At 40.1% G+C, this 16021-nt stretch overlaps 1 protein-coding gene and 1 non-coding gene across 2 annotated transcripts in view; both read right to left on the reverse strand.

Moving 5' to 3' along the window:
- The window catches only part of LOC118266761 (hemocytin), a 51248-nt gene that overhangs the window by 9621 nt on the left and 25606 nt on the right, over positions 1-16021 (reverse strand). Inside the window, exons 39-60 of the mRNA XM_050703044.1 lie at positions 15651-15775; positions 15045-15238; positions 14304-14641; positions 13916-14040; positions 12917-13110; positions 12357-12536; positions 11673-11831; positions 11008-11293; positions 9023-9224; positions 8441-8546; positions 7486-7738; positions 6155-6391; positions 5630-5867; positions 5111-5259; positions 4389-4639; positions 3669-3886; positions 2865-3082; positions 2255-2443; positions 1714-1958; positions 1262-1381; positions 740-889; positions 237-395 (exon numbers count right to left, since the gene is read on the reverse strand). Coding sequence (XP_050559001.1) covers positions 237-395; positions 740-889; positions 1262-1381; positions 1714-1958; positions 2255-2443; positions 2865-3082; positions 3669-3886; positions 4389-4639; positions 5111-5259; positions 5630-5867; positions 6155-6391; positions 7486-7738; positions 8441-8546; positions 9023-9224; positions 11008-11293; positions 11673-11831; positions 12357-12536; positions 12917-13110; positions 13916-14040; positions 14304-14641; positions 15045-15238; positions 15651-15775 — 4336 coding nt within the window. The remainder of the gene's footprint in view (positions 1-236; positions 396-739; positions 890-1261; positions 1382-1713; positions 1959-2254; positions 2444-2864; positions 3083-3668; positions 3887-4388; positions 4640-5110; positions 5260-5629; positions 5868-6154; positions 6392-7485; positions 7739-8440; positions 8547-9022; positions 9225-11007; positions 11294-11672; positions 11832-12356; positions 12537-12916; positions 13111-13915; positions 14041-14303; positions 14642-15044; positions 15239-15650; positions 15776-16021) is intronic.
- Positions 13421-13493, reverse strand: Trnam-cau (transfer RNA methionine (anticodon CAU)). Its single transcript has one exon. It is a non-coding gene; the product is annotated as a tRNA-Met (tRNA).

Below are 16021 nucleotides of genomic sequence, written 5' to 3' on the forward strand. Positions count from 1 at the left end.
ACAAGTAAAAAGCCCAGTTCAGCGACATCCTAATTCTAGCATCAAATCAGCCCAATAGTGCTATAATATTATATGGTCATCTAATCTACGTGTAATTACCAAGTTTCTTGCAGATACAATATTTAGAAGCGTATGTAATTCAGGTAATTAGACTTTATTACATAGTTCGCTATAGATCGATCTAATAAAACAGTGTTACATTATGTAAACAAAGTCAGGTTTAACCATATACTTACAGCTCCAAACCGGTCAGCATTGTACAGGTTGTAGCAGGGGTTGAACTCCGGAGGGGGGAGCTTACACTCGGGAGGAGGGGGAGGCTGGTCGCACTGGCCTTGGTCCGATATGTCCAGGGTCTTCAGTGTGGATGGTGATGCTTGCCAACTCTTGCCGTACTGGGGGAGATTAAATTTAGTTCAGTTTTAGGTATCTATTGCATGTGACGTCACGTCATACCCCGAAGAGGGGGGAAATACTTGATTATTACAAAGCGGAAAGATATCGTCTATAACTTTTTTCCTCTTTTCCTTGGAAGTCCCATACGCTGTGGATAATGAGTCTGTTGCTTGCAAAAACAAAGTAGTATTCCGATAGCTAATCTAAGTATCAATAAAGAATCAAACTAAATACATAAATACTGATGGTAAAAAGAAAACACAGAAATTAGAAGATATTGTCTAGAAGACTCCCACAGTGAGAACAAATATTCAAGTTCAAAAAAAAAACTAAAGCAACAAACCTCATCGAAATCTTCAGTCTCCGTGCCGTTGCTAGTGACGAGTACGTCCTGGTACCCTGCGCAGACGCCGCAGAGTCCCTCGGTCCGGTTAGCGTACAGGAACGACGGGACACGCACTCTGAACTCCATCTTAGGTTGCAGGACTGTTAGCTGTGGAGATATAATAAAATAATGTAACACTCGTAAGTTGAAGCTGCGGACAACTTTACGGGTTATCGGGGCTTCGGCTTTAAGCAGGAGTAGAGCCAAGGTGGTTTCGGTGGTTTTTTGTCACTGAGAATGTGAAATTCCATCTCGTTTCGCCCGAAGTGAGAGAAGTCATAGGATTATTATACCACCTCAAAAAAGAGAGGGGGTAGAGGGGAAGATGGGAGAAATCATAGGATGATTATACCCCCACAAAAAACGGTGAGGAGAGAGCGGAAAGCGGGAGAAGTCATAGGATGATTATACCCCCTCAAAAAAAGAGATGGGGTAGAGGGGAAAGGGGGAGAAATGGGAGTGAGGGTGAAAGAATATTACCTCGACGTGTATATCAGGCAGTAGAATGGTGACGTCCTGTCCGTTGTCCTGGCTGATGGCCACCCAGTCCTTCTTCACGGGGTACTTGAATATTGCCTCGTCGCCGATCGTGGTAAGCAACTGCGAAATGTTTTATTTTGTAATTATAATATCAAGTAATTTATTAATATAAACCTATTTTATAACGAATTACGTTAGAATGACTTGTCTTGTTATTAGGTACTTTCCTAGGTACAAAATTAATTCGACAATCCTTATGACGTAATCGGTACGCATCGCATATAGACATGGCCGATGATGCGGTCCGTACGATGCGGATCAGTGGACGCAGTTGTATGAGTTTCTATACAAGACAAACTAAAATCCGTTGCGTGGGATGCGTCCGATGCGTACGATGCGGGCCTGTGGACGCTTACCTTAAAAAAAAGTCAGTATCTGAAAACTAAACTCACCTTCTTCGTATCATCATTCTTGGTGACATGAATGACCTTCTTCTCATACACGAGGTGGACGGCCTTGGTGCAGACTACATCGCTGTTGTCCTCACAGGGTCCATTGGTGGAGTAGACCTCGTACTTGTGCTCTCCAGTCTCGTTCCTGTCCCTGGACGCGAGGTACGTGCAGTTGCCCAGGAATGGAAGGTCGTCTCCTTCAAAGGTCACGTATTTTGCTGGAGTTCCTACTCCGTTACAGGCACCTGGGATAGGACGGTTGTTATAGTAAGAAATAGTACTGTTTTTTTTTTTAAGAAAATCATAGTGAGGTGCAACGTTTACCGTAAGATTTTCTCCTGAGTGCAGGTGCCTGAGTCCTGGTGCATTTACAAACATACAAGTTCATATACACATGACACATCGGGGATCAGGGATCCGGGTTTGGGCCCGAAACAAGAAATTGTGGGTGACACAAAGAATTGTTCCGTGCAGAAATCGAACCCACGATATATTGTACGGCAGCCAGTTGCATAGTTTAATTCTATTATGGCATACTTACAGTCAAGACAGTCAGTAGGCAGGATGCACTGGTCTCCGACCCTGAGCTTTCCTTCAGGACAGTAGCAGCCGGGGAAGCACTGGCCCTCCACTGCGGGACACGAGCGCGCCAGACCGAAGCCCGAGCACGTCGGCTCGCACTGCTTGCGGTAGCAGTCGTAGTGCACCAGGGGAGGGGGACACTCCGCCGCTGGGGAGGGGAACGAGTTAAATAAAGGATCATTAATGAAACACTGTATATTTTAGGAATTTAAACAGTTTTTTTTTTTGAGGCGTGAAAATCATCCAATGTTTTCTCTCGCTCAGGAATTTAGACAGTGCACTAGTAAAATAATAATAAATGGCTGGTCTGTGTATTTATCTAATCCGTGCAATTAGCATCAATATTTTGTTTGTTCATTTTTTTTAGAATACGAACATTTATCTTGGTACAGATATATGACGTTGGTCACTGCACATATTACTTTTAAGCAGTAATATTATACAAACAAGAGATAAATTTAAAATTATAATCACTTATATTCCAAATTTATCGACATTAAAGTACTCTTACAAGCTTGCGCTCTCTTCATGAAACAAAACTTCCTAATTATAGGTACATAGATACTCACGACAATCCATGAGCATCCTCCAGTTGGCTAGATCAACGTTCTTGTCAGCCGCGAGGCACTCGGCCACGAGCTGGTCGAGCAGTAGACAGCGACACTCCTCCTCGGTGCGGTGCGTGCCGTTCACCACCAGCTCGGTACACGAGCAGATCTTCTCCAGGCATATGTTGCGCCATTTGTGCAGGTTTAGTACGTGGCCGCATTGCGACAGTGGTTCTTTGCTGGTGGACCAAAAAGGGGGTGTTTTAATAGTTGGTATCAATGGTAGTTTTATTTATTTATTTATCAAAAGGTACATACAGTTTTATACATTATCAAAATATCGCCATACTGCAAGACAGTTTGTTGGCGATAATACACCATACTAACCAATAATTCAGTTTCAACTGATGAAAATAATTGGCTAAAGATAAATTAGGAAAGCAATTCGAATATGATCTAATTCCACACTAACTGCTATTTAAGGTTAGATTTTAGAACTATGGATTTTTCAATATCGTCGTCGTCCTATCGTCATGGAGATAAAAGTATGCCCGAAAGGGTAGGCAGAGGTGCACATTACTGCACGTAATGGTACTGTACAATATACACCACTTTTCTTGTTTTCCGAATTCTCAAAAAGGAGGAGGTTCTCAATTCGGCCAGTATGATTTTTTTGTTTTTATTAAATTGTCTATGAAACACACACAAGAAAAAATTGCCATGAGCTTTGTCTTTTTTCTAAAATTATTCCCATATTGTTTTAAATGAAAAATAGTACATTACCATACATTCCACAATAACCATAATTACAGAGATTACACTCACGTAATCACATCACAAAGAGCCCAAGCCCTCCTCTGCTTCTCATCAGAGATGATCTTGGTCTGGCAGGCGTCGGCAGGTAGACCCGGCTTGGCCCAGGCGCGGCCAAACTCATCGATGCTGGTGGCCAGTCTACCGTCGGGCAACCGTCTGTCGTTGTTCGGGGACCCGTCGAACGCTCCGCACAGACCGTCCACTGCGCCCATGTAGCTTTTGAACACCTGATTATAAAGACATTTAGATATTATAGTTCATTTATTTTCTTTGATTTTTCCTTGGGACAGGCTAATAAAGATTTTTTGGCTCTTCTTAGCGTAAGTTTTGTGTGAAGATTACTAATTAAATGGGATCCGATTACTAGTAACTGTATGCCAGTTTTGAACATTTGGTTTAGATTAACTAAAAAAATCATGGTTTAATCACGAACATTTATGGAGAAAAGCTCTATTAGTTTCGAGTCACAGACAGATTCTTCATCATGAGCAGCGGTACATTACGCGTACGCTAGATTAGAGTATAGAGTACTATAGACTGAACCATGATTTTTAGTTAGAGCGTGTTTTTATGTCGGACGACAGTTATTACAAGAAATTGTTCTAGATAAATAAATGAAATTGGTCTTTAACTATGTTCCATTTATTAAACTGTAGTTAATGAACACGAACAGAGCATTTCCCGACATATCTGTTTCTTTTGTCTTTAATTACGACTCTAAGAACTCACCCCAATCTTAATATCTCCTTCGGAAGTATAAAGCACGGTGAAGTTGTACTTCCTGGACTTGATGGCGATGCCGTTGCCGAGCCGGTCGACGTTGAAGCTGTTCTTCTGGAAGCAGATCTTGCTGGTCTGCTCCACCGTGTACTCGTAGTTGTCGTACTCTATCATCATGTTGGGCTTCACCAGGATCAGCTGGTCATCTTGCAGGATTAGGAGCTCGTTCTGACATCCGTCCAGGCGACATTTCTTGCGGACTGTGAGATTAAATTAGGTATTAAGTAATTGCGTTGATCACGCAAACGATTTGAGGTACGCGTCCACAGGCCCGTAACGTAATGACGTAAGCATCGCACGCACTGCACGCATTCCGTATGACGTCATCAGTACACATCGCATGTAGGTATTGTTGATGACGTCACACGGAATGCGTGCGTGCGTGCGATGCGTGCAATGCGTACGACGCGGACATATGGACGCTTACAAACGGTTTGATATTCAATATGCATTTTCCACCCGCTATCATATTGGATTTATTTATAACAATGACTCCATATTTTACTTTTATAAAATAACGATTTTAAGGATTTGTTCCACAATGTCTGGATAGCTGCTATGTATCAGATAACTTTGAATTAAGAACGTAATTTGTATGCACTATCTATCACATAAGTTTATCGGGCACTTATATGAAGGTGGTGTAACAGGCGCTAAGTGTAAGTACTTACTGAGTATAGTCCAGGCATCGAACCTATTCTCCCGAGCGAGGATGTGGAAGCAGGCGTCGTACTTGTACTCCACGCCGTCGAACGTGTTGAAAGTGCGGCCCGTCACGTTACAGTACACGGGCCGTTCCGGTGGGGGCACGCACTCGTATCTAAACGAAGTGAAACATTATATTAAGTAAGTTTTAAAGATTTTGAACTTTAAATCATATTCATTAAAGTTGAAAATGGTGTAGACAGGTGCTTTATCTATATCAAAGTTTGTTACAGATTTTGAACTTTAAATCATTTTCATTAAAGTCGAAAATGGTGTAGACAGGTGCTTACTGTCTAAATCGAAGATTGAAACATATCCGTTGTCCTTTTTGCTCGTTCTACTCCTTAGGAATATATATTTTGGAACGAGCTATTAGTGTCATTAACGTACCAAGCCAAGGTAACCTAATAAATAACTTGAAAATTCTGTATGGACCCAAGAAATCACATTTCTATACTATTTCAATTTTACTTGACTATACTTACTGAGGACACTTGTTGGATCCAGAAGCAGATTTTTCCAGTTTGAGAGAGTATCCCGGAGGACAGGTGACGACAGAGCACACGGGGGGAGGGGTGACACCTCCACCAGGTTTGAAGGGGGGGAGTTTAGGGATGCACTTGAACTGCGCACATTCTTTCTTGGTGGCCGGGGTCTTGGTGGAGGAGCTTACATCTGGCTTGTCCAGGGAGAACGCTTGGTTCGGACGAGGTGCTGGCAGGCCTATAAAAAAGTGGTGAAGTAAGTAAGTATCTTCTATGATTTAATGTTATGGGTTAATAATGTCTACTGGGTTTTACCCAACCTCCCAGAATTTTTGAGTTCGTGTTTTAATTAAATTCAGCGGAAGGTCCATATTTTATTTGGAGCGATAATCATCTGCCGTCGATCATCAATTATTATTTCTTCATTTACTTGAGGTGTTTAGAATCGAAATGCAAGATCATCAGTCCAATAAGACAATGAAAAGAACAACACTTCATCTAAAGTAGTTAAAAACAAATTCTTACCGCCTTTGGAGTATCCGCCTTTAGAATATCCACCCTTCGAATACCCTCCCTTAGAATACCCTCCTTTAGAGTATCCTCCCTTGGAGTAACCTCTCTGGTACCTCTGGTAGGAGTACCTGGGCCTTGGCGGAGGGAGTTCAGTGGCCGAGCCGTACGTGGAGCGAGGGGTGCTTGGCTCCGTGGACGTGTACACCACGGTGTACCCTGGAGGACATTCCACCTTCGGACATTCGAGAGCTGGAAGAAGGGGGTTACATGGTTTAGTAGATATGTATGTCTGATTGGTTAGAGGAAGTAAGCCTTAGTCGTCTTCTTAGTGAAAAAGTCGTATAAAGTCTTTTTTTTTTTCTTGAATGGCAACCGAGTCCACAATACATTTTTGTCGACTATACTGCCAAGTATAAAGTCTTATCAAGGTCTTAAAACATGGTCAACAAGTATAGGTAACTGACTCAATCGCTTAGTGTCTACCTAACCAGACAAAGTTAAAGGATTTTATATTCAGTTAGCTAGGGTATAAGGTCTCTTTTCGCACGGTTCATGGTAAAAATAAATTCTTACCACGTGTTTTATTATTTAATTTGTGGTGAGATTTATAGGATGATTTCTTTTTTGGTTTTGGGCGGGATCCTGTCTTCCTTGCAAATTTTAATATTCCTGGTGGCCGCCACTTGGCTCTGAGTCCTAAAACCATATACAATGCCAATTCATACTTATCGATACAATTCGATATTTTGTTTTTAATGCTGTTATTTTTTCGATGTCGTATGTCCATATCACGCTAATACTTATTATAAATGTGAAATTTTATTTGTTTGGATGTTTGTCCGTCAATCACGCTAAAACTTCTGAACGGATTTTGATGAAATTTGGTATAGGTATAGACAAAGTATTAGTTGACTTTTTATAAAGGAAACGGAAGGAAAAGGAAGGAAAGGCGAAGCCGCGGGCAGAAGCTTGTGCGTATATACTTTTAAATCGAGATCATCCTAACATTTTTTTTATAACAAAATTGATACACCTACTTAAACTTCCTTTATTCACATATTTATTTATATTCATGTCAAACACAGTGTCGTCAAAGTCAAGTCATAGTCAAGTTTAGATACAATGTTGATTTATTATTTGAAAATAGAATAATTTAGTTTATCTAGATTAATAATTTATCGCCACGAAGTTTAAGAAAATTTCACCATTCACCGCTCTAAATCGAATAAAATCTACAAAGTCAAAACGATATAAATTTCCTTACCACCGCCAAGAAGACCTGTGAGTAAGCATGACAACTCCAGGCAATATTTACACTAAGTACTATAAATTGTAATACTCACGTTTAGCAGTAGTAACGGCACCAGCAACAGTGGGGGGAGACTGGGTGGTGACCACCTCCTTCTCTACCACCGTGGTCATTGGAGTAGTGGGGGTGGTGGCACAATCCTTCTCATCATCAGGGCAGTCCTGGAGACCATCGCACCACTTGTCCAGTGGGAGACAGAGCTTGCTCGTCGGACAGATCTTCGTGCCTGATGGACATGGCTCGCAAGTGCACTCGCACGTAGATGGTGAGAGTTTTGGTACTAGATCCTGGGGGAGGGGGATGTGTAGGTGTTAAGTGTTGGTCAATGAAAAGGGGTATCACTTTTTTAGCTATTAGGAAAAGGAAGACACCGTGCATCGAATAACGAAATCTGAGATTGAATGCGAAGGGATCAACTTCTAAGGGTAACTTGCTAAGGGTATTATAACCCTTAGTGTTGTTGATCCCAAAGTTGATCCTAAGCTAGCTCGTACAGGTGAGGAGAAAAGTGTTATGTTCGGAGCAACGCCGAACAGCTCAGCATTTTTACTTGTATGCATTTTTATAAATGCGTCAATTTTACGTGTAGTTAGTTAGTTAGTTCGCATTCGGCGGTCAACTCATACCAATCAAATCAAATCAAATCATCTTCTAGTTTTAACCATTTAAACCAATAATTTGTAGAATTTAATATAATTCGTAATCAACCATAAATTAGTGTATTTTTTATCTCACCATTGATAACAATATAATTATCATTCATATACCAATAAAATACAACCATAAACACTACAAAAAAGGTACTCGCTTCGTACGTAGCGACACACACCTTTTTACACATCATAAGATGCAAAATTGTTATGTTATGACGTTCAATAAAATATTTTAGAAAATATCTACCTATTTGATCTTACTGGTCTTATTATTCATTTAATCATCTCGAGGATTTCCTTCTCAAACGACCTATGATAAAAATACGTGCGACTCACCGGAGCACAGATGCACTGCTTGCCGGGCGTGCAGCTGGTGGACCCGCCCAGCTTACACACGCACTCGTCGCAGTTGGCGCCGCGGAACGTGGACCCCACTGGGTAACTGGAACAAACAAAGTAATATTATAAATCCCAAAGTAACTTTGTTTATTTTTAACGTCATCGCGCTTTGGCACTCAACCCTTGTTCTTGAAATTAGAATCTTCGGCAGGAATGGGCCGGTTCGACCATGACGGCGGTATGGCGTGAATCTACTCAGGCGTTACGTTTCATTTTAACTCTTTCCTTCTGTCCCCCAGTTCCTAAATCCCCTATCCCCAAAAAGCCAACAACGAATTTGTAACTACTTTTGTGTTGCGGATGTCCTTAGCTAGCGCTGATAGCTTACTTTCAAGTAACCATTCCGTCCCCAATTTTTTTGAGGGGGTAAAATCATCTCAATCTCTTCTCCCACCTTGGGTGAGGTGACAGATATTGTCATACTACTTATACTGACTAAACACCAGCCCATTCCCGCTCCTACAACGGTTAAGTTGTCGCCCCCAAAAGCAACCCCATTAAAAATAGTTGAATACTCACGACATAAACGACTCGACACAAGGGCACTGGTCCCTGGTGACACAGTTCTCTCCATCGTAGTACTTGGCAGGGGCCTTGCAGTCGCAGCTGTTGCCTTCCTCCAACTTCTGCACGTTCGGACAGAGCTCGCAAGTAGTCGGCTCAGTGAGGGACGGCTCTCGGTAGCGGGAGGTCGTTACTTCTGGAAGCTTCTCTGTTACAGCTAGAAGAGAATGTAACATTTGTTAATAATAAGCAATTTTGTGTGGGATTTCATATTTGTCGCAAAAGCTGGTGTCGGATTCGATTCTTAAGTTGATTACTTGGCCATTTTAGACTTCGCATTAATATTGACAATTACTGGTGCATAAAGGATCTAGGATTCGATATCTCGGTCGGTTATTCAAATATTGCAAAGTTCGTGCTCGAAAATTGACAACATTTCATATTTTTAACATGCATGTATTATTATGTTATATAAAAGTAAATCGAAAACTAGGGCACCCATATTTTTTATTTTTTCGAAGTTATGTACTTTTCATTCATAATTTCGAGTTTGAAATTCAGTGTATTCTAAAAAGACGTAAGTGCCAAATTACGGTAGAATGGCGATAATACCTTTGCCTCACCGTATCATCCGTAAAAAACCTACTAGATGTCAAATGTACTGTCACTGACAGCTTGTCCAGTGTTGCCAACTTAGTGGAATTTCCACTAGATCTGGTGGTTTAGATATGTGTTTCAACGGGAAAATATTGGTTTTAGTGGCTAGTGGATATTTTAGTGGAATAGATTGTTTCAGTTAGTGGTAAGTTACAAATTAACCACTAACACTACTCGTAAAATGCTGTATGATTTCTAGTTAAAAATACTTAATTGATACACTTGTTGGCAAGATAATATTGCCTACTCAGAAGGTAAATATTTTTACGCACAATATTAAAGATTTTATAGGTATGAAACGCTATTTGGGGTACCGATTTGAAATTCACTTAACATCTATGAAACAGAAAGTACCACCGCCTGAAACTTGAAACTCATGAAAACCAGAGTTCAGTATTTTAATTGCCCATCATACTTACAGAACCCAATTTTTGGCTTCTGCGCAGGCAATAACAGAATCAAAACTTTTTGAAGCAGTCTGTCTAGAAAGTCAGTTTATATAAAGAATATTTTAAAATATATTATATGTAGATTATATTAAGCACAAAAATTTTAAATAATGTGCGTAGTTATTGAAAGAGTAAAGGGGGCCATGAACTTATTATTCATAATCCCTTTTTTTAGATTCTGTGATGATCTTGAGGAATTCTAGTGGTTTGAGAGGCCTCATTTGGTGGGCTGGTAAAATAAAGTTGGCAACACTAAGCTTGTCAAACTGATTTCAGATTTTGTTGTGTTGTTATAATTATATGATTCCTAGTTGCCGATTGCAGAAACTTGCCGAAAGTTGACTATTTAATGCTATTGCAATATATGCACGATAATGAATGCTACAATTTTGCAGAAATACGTATTGGCAGTGTTGTTTTTGCAGGCTGGTACAAAACAATATTTTGGATCCTTCATTGGCGTATATGTTTCATTGAAATCCATTTTATTGACGAAATAATGTCAATCAACAGTTGTGAATAATAACAATAAGCAGCGTGTCGATTCGATAGTGTGACATTAAACATTGACACTTGACACTTGATGTTTTCATCTGAAACCATGATTGCTAAGGCAAAGGTAACGACTGCATTCTGCAGTACCTATGACATCATCACATGTTTTGTGATTTTAATTATTTTTCTCAGAAATAAAAAATAAAAAAAATATGACATAAATATATTTGAACTCAGGATACGAAAATAAAGAAATGGTATTTTTGTTTCCATGTCGTATCAGTTTTGAAATGTTGTCAATTGCTAAAAATACGTTAACTACCCGAGAATCGGATCTGAAGCCTAACGTTTAATCTAGTAGTAAGTTCAATTTTAGGTAAAATAGCAGCGAATACTTACGGTAAGGCTCAAAGCATCCAATAGGTTCGATTCTCATCTCAATATTATCCTTCCAGGTCAAAGGCAATACCTTCAAGTACTGCGCATGTATGGGTGGGTAGAACTCCTCAAACTGTACAGTATCGCGGTCGAAGTTTCCTGGGAACACCTTCTCTCCCTTGTCGTCCACTACAGGGTTGAAGGTGGACAGGTCTGAGGTGTACATGATCTTGTAGGTGGACACCCATCCCTTTGGACCACCCTTAGTCTTGATACCCGTTATGTTTCTCGGCGATGTGAAGTTGAACTGTGGAAGGATGTAAGGGTTAGAGGGTTTGAAAATTTACTGTTGTTATTGTATTTTTTGAGGGGGTATCACTTGGGGCTATCACTTTTCCCGCCTTGGGTGGGGCGAGAGGGAGTGTCTCTTACAGACTAAAAACCACCTCGTTCCTACTCCTGCTTTACGAGCCAGAATCGCGGTAAACCCGCTAGTCCGCAGCTCAGGGTCGGGTATGAGCCCTAATTGTACCAATCGATTTTTGTTTCCAACCATCTTAACTTGATTATTTAAAGTTAAGGTTTAAGTTGTCCTGAGATTCAATTTTTTCATAATTAACTTTTTCTAGAAAATAATAACAGAAAAACACAAAAAAGCCTAGGTCTGGTGTAATCAGGCTACTAACCATGATCCATTCTCCAGGCGTGCTGTAGAGCGGTCTCCATCCCCTCTCTCCATCCAACTTGAAGTACCGCCGCGCCTCGCTGTTGGAGCTCACTTCGATGCTCTCCAGTGGAAGATCAGCGCCAAGACCTAAGGGTTCCAGGCATTCTGGCTCTCGAGGCTGCGGGGAAATGGTATTGTATTTTTATAAGTAATTATCCGCTGTCAGCTGTTTCAGCTGCGTTTCGGTGGGATATAAAAAACCTATCACTCAAGTCAGCCGTTCAGTAACGTCAGCGTCATTGTCGGACATAGAAACCAACAAACTTTCACATTTTTAATATTAGTGTAATTTGGAATAGGATGAAAATTACATAATTACATACCACCAGTTAAGAATTGATGAATTAGGTATACATCAAGCTCAATTTCAAATTATGAATTCGAAAATTTAAAACCCCACAATACACGACCGCTCGACCCCGAAATCAATCAGAAACATCAGGCTCAGTAGTTACAGTCAGGGAATGAATTTGATGCTATATTACATTTTGAGTCTACCGATTGCTTACCATTAAGTGATCCATTTGCATGTTTGCCCGCTTTTCCCATAAAGGTATGTCAATTATATTGTTCATAGGAAAAAGGGTCTTATGTGGTAACCACAAGTAACATATTACATTAAATATCCAGTCAAAAGACTTACAATGATAGTAGTGAGAGTGGTCTCCATGGAGTTGTGCGGTTGCTTGCAGCCGATGAGCTCGAACCGGACGGAGATCTCCTCGTGCCATGTCAGGGGCTGGATGCGGTATACCTTGGCCTCTACTGGAGGCTCTATCATCTGTTGGGACACTGTGTTGTGCTCTACTGGACCGCGGAACACCTGGGGACATTCGAATTAGTTAGAAAACATAAAACGGAAATTTTAAAAAAGCTTAAATGTTATGATGGAATGTTTATTCTTACGAATTCGATTTATATTTATATTTGATTAATTTGATGAAAATATAATAATTATTAATTAAATTACATTAATAAACCTTAATACAATTCAAAGTGAGACAATTTCTTGTGATGTCAAAAAATTGGCGAATTCATCATGATCATTTATTTGTAGAAACTTTGTTTTTCAATATTTTTGTGTTTCTAAGAATGTACTAAACTAATTTCGATGTGCAATATTTATCGCACCGTACTGTTATACTTTTACAACAGAATAATAATTCTTTTTTGCTTAAAATAATCCTTTATTAAATAAATTACCTTCGGCTTCCCATCAGGTCCGTTGACAGTGGAGAAGGAGACTCCATCATCGCTGTACAGGACCTTGTAGCTGGTGACGTACTGGTCGAATAGTGGGCTGCCCTGCATCTTCACTCCGTACACCGGCTCCCGGCGAGGGAACTCCACTTGGATGTACTGGTTCTGATCCTGGGTGGCCGGGTTCCAACTACCAGCTAAAATGTAATATTGAAATAGTATTTTTGTCCTATTAAACACGTTAAGAGTAGAAATGATTTAAAGTTGTTGTGCTAATTTTCTCCTCACACGGTTTCCGTTGTCATATATTAACCTTCAAGGCATTATATCAATATTTTTTTTATTATTTTATTAAATTAATTAATTATTGATTGCATGTTTGCGAGTTTTATTATTTTAAAAATCACTAAATTTTCATTCCGAAAAGTGTAAATGAAGCAGTTTCTCCTTAGTGTTTTTTTTTATACGTAACGAGAAAAAGGTTCATTAAAATGTAACAAAAAGATTTGCCCCGGGTGAGGATCGAACTCACGACCTTAAGATTATGAGACTTACGCGCTGCCTACTGCGCTACCGAGGCTTGTGTTTGCCAGTGTGAATTGTCACCCTAGTTTTAACTGTCGCGCTAAATATAAATAAATGGGCGCAGTTCCAAAAAACTTAGGTCAGTATTCTTTTAAATACAGAATATACCTAGGTCTTTGTTAAATTATGGACGGCTTTGTTGTTATTGTTATTGTATGGAGTGTGCGTTACTTATTTAGCCAAGTTTCCTTTTTTTCTTCATTTTAAGCAATTACATATATTTTTAGCAGTGAGAGAGGGAGAGAGAGTGAAAGAGTTAGAGTACGTAAGAGAGAGAGAGATAGAGAGAGAGAGAGAGAGAGAAAGAGTGAGATAGAGATACAACTACAACAATTTATACCATCTCACCAACTAGTATAGTAGACGAAAAATAATACATATGGTTTCTCACTTTAAGAATATTTAAAAACAATTTACCAGTGACATCCTTCGGGTGTCCGTTGAGCTTGGCGTACTGTGGCTCGAACAGTCCGCTGGCCACGGAGCTGGCGCTGAACGAGGACTCTGGCAGAGGCTGGTCTCCCCACATCAGGTCCAAGTAGCTGTTTACAATAATAACAAGGGCGATATTATTAAGATAACAGGTTACGTTTAAAGTAATTTTCAAGCATTTATTAACAATACTACAGCTTAAAAAATAATAGTTTTGGTTTTCATCAACCTGAAATATGAATATGGATACAATTATTGAGATTTTTTAAAATGTACAATGTCACCATAGGTTACTACTAGTTTCTACTGATGGGTAACTGTTTGTGAGTGAACAAAAACATAGAAAGCAGGTATGTATTAACAAATGCCTTACCTGTTCGGATCACAAAGAGGCGGCGGTGACACAGTGCTTGGAATAATCAAAGGAACAGCTATAGTAGTCTTTGTAGAAGGAACTGCCGTAGTCGGCGTAGTCGGAACAGTCGGTGGCGTAGTCTTCGTACTCGGAACAGTCGGAGAAGTCGGGAAAGTCGGTGTAGTACCCGTGGAAGCGAAGGCGGTGGTTGTTTCCTCGCTACAACCGACTAGTTCGAATCTTATGGAGATCTCTTCGTGCCATGTGAGGGGGTGTATGCGGATGACCTTGGCTTCGACCGGCGGTTCCAGCCATTGTGACTCTGGTGTGCGGTTGTCTGAAGGTCCTTTGAATACCTAAAGAAATAAGAGATTTTTGATGGAAATTATACTTTAATCTGTGTTGTTTTAGAAGTTTTTTGGAATGTAATAGATTTTCAACATCTTAGAATCCGTGATATATTATTGAAATTAACAAAATTAGACAAAATATTCAGTATGTGTTTCGTTGTGTAGAGTGAGGAAATTACAATGGAAATGGCTCAATTCCCCACCTTCCCAGTCTTCCCATTATCCCCGATACCCCAACATCTCTTAATTAGGGGTTCCCAACCCCCAAATGCAAGCAATGCACTTGTAACGCCTCATGGTACCTTCAAATGTCCATGGGCTGCATAATAAAAGCTTTTTAGAATGTAATAGATTTGAAAAATCAAAAACAATCGATTCAAAATTTGAAAATTTAAGAGAATGAACCCACCTTTGGTTTACCATCAGGTCCCTTGATGACTTCAAGAGTATCATTGCTGTCTCCATACAACACCTCGTAGCTGGTAACGTACTGGTCGAAGAGTGGGCTGCCCTGCATCTTCACGCCGAAGATCGGCTCCCGACGAGGCAGTTCCACTTGGATGTACTGGTTCTGATCTTGAGTGGCTGGGTTCCAGCTGCCGGCTGAAGATAGACGCATGCTTAATACTTATGACATGGGCATGCGCATTTAAATGTTATATCTTGTTTTTGTTCATATTGAATGGTGATGGTAATAGTGAATAAAATTGAATGACAATAGGTTCACCCCCTATTACATGGGACTTATAATACATGGTGAAAAGTGGGTGTACATTGGCGCACCTCTGCCTACCCCTTCGAGAATAAAAGGCGTGATGTTGTGTGTTAATATTGAATTTCAGTGTAATTTTTTGTATGTTCACTGTTTTGTTATACATATTTCATTGTTTTTTATTTTGTATGTGTATGTGAATGTCTTGTATATTTGTAAACGCACACCCACGACACAGGAGAAAGTCCTAGTGTGGAGCAACGTTGTTATAAAGCATAAAAAACACAGAAACAAGTTATTTACCAGTGACGTCAAGTGGGTGTCCGTTGAGCCTGGCATACTGCGGTTCGAAGAGTTTGCTGGCGACGGAGCTGGCGCTGAATGACGAGTCAGGGAGTGGCTGGTCTCCCCACATCAGGTCCATTAGGCTATGACAAAAATGTATATTTATTTATATGGTCTAAAATTGGTGCTAATAGAGGAAAATTATTTTCATAGTCATCCATTGTGGCGATGCTGGTAATTGGTAATCTATTTTGCGTGCGTATGATTTTTTCTATATGTCCTTTTTCATGTTAAAAGAAAGTGACGGTATGCGGCCAGTGACACGATTTACTTTTCGAGGGAGGACATCAAGTTTTGGTAAAATATAAAAAATTTGTTTTTCTTATGGA

Source organism: Spodoptera frugiperda, chromosome 23 (assembly GCF_023101765.2).
Source record: "Spodoptera frugiperda isolate SF20-4 chromosome 23, AGI-APGP_CSIRO_Sfru_2.0, whole genome shotgun sequence".
NCBI classification, from domain to species: domain Eukaryota; kingdom Metazoa; phylum Arthropoda; class Insecta; order Lepidoptera; family Noctuidae; genus Spodoptera; species Spodoptera frugiperda.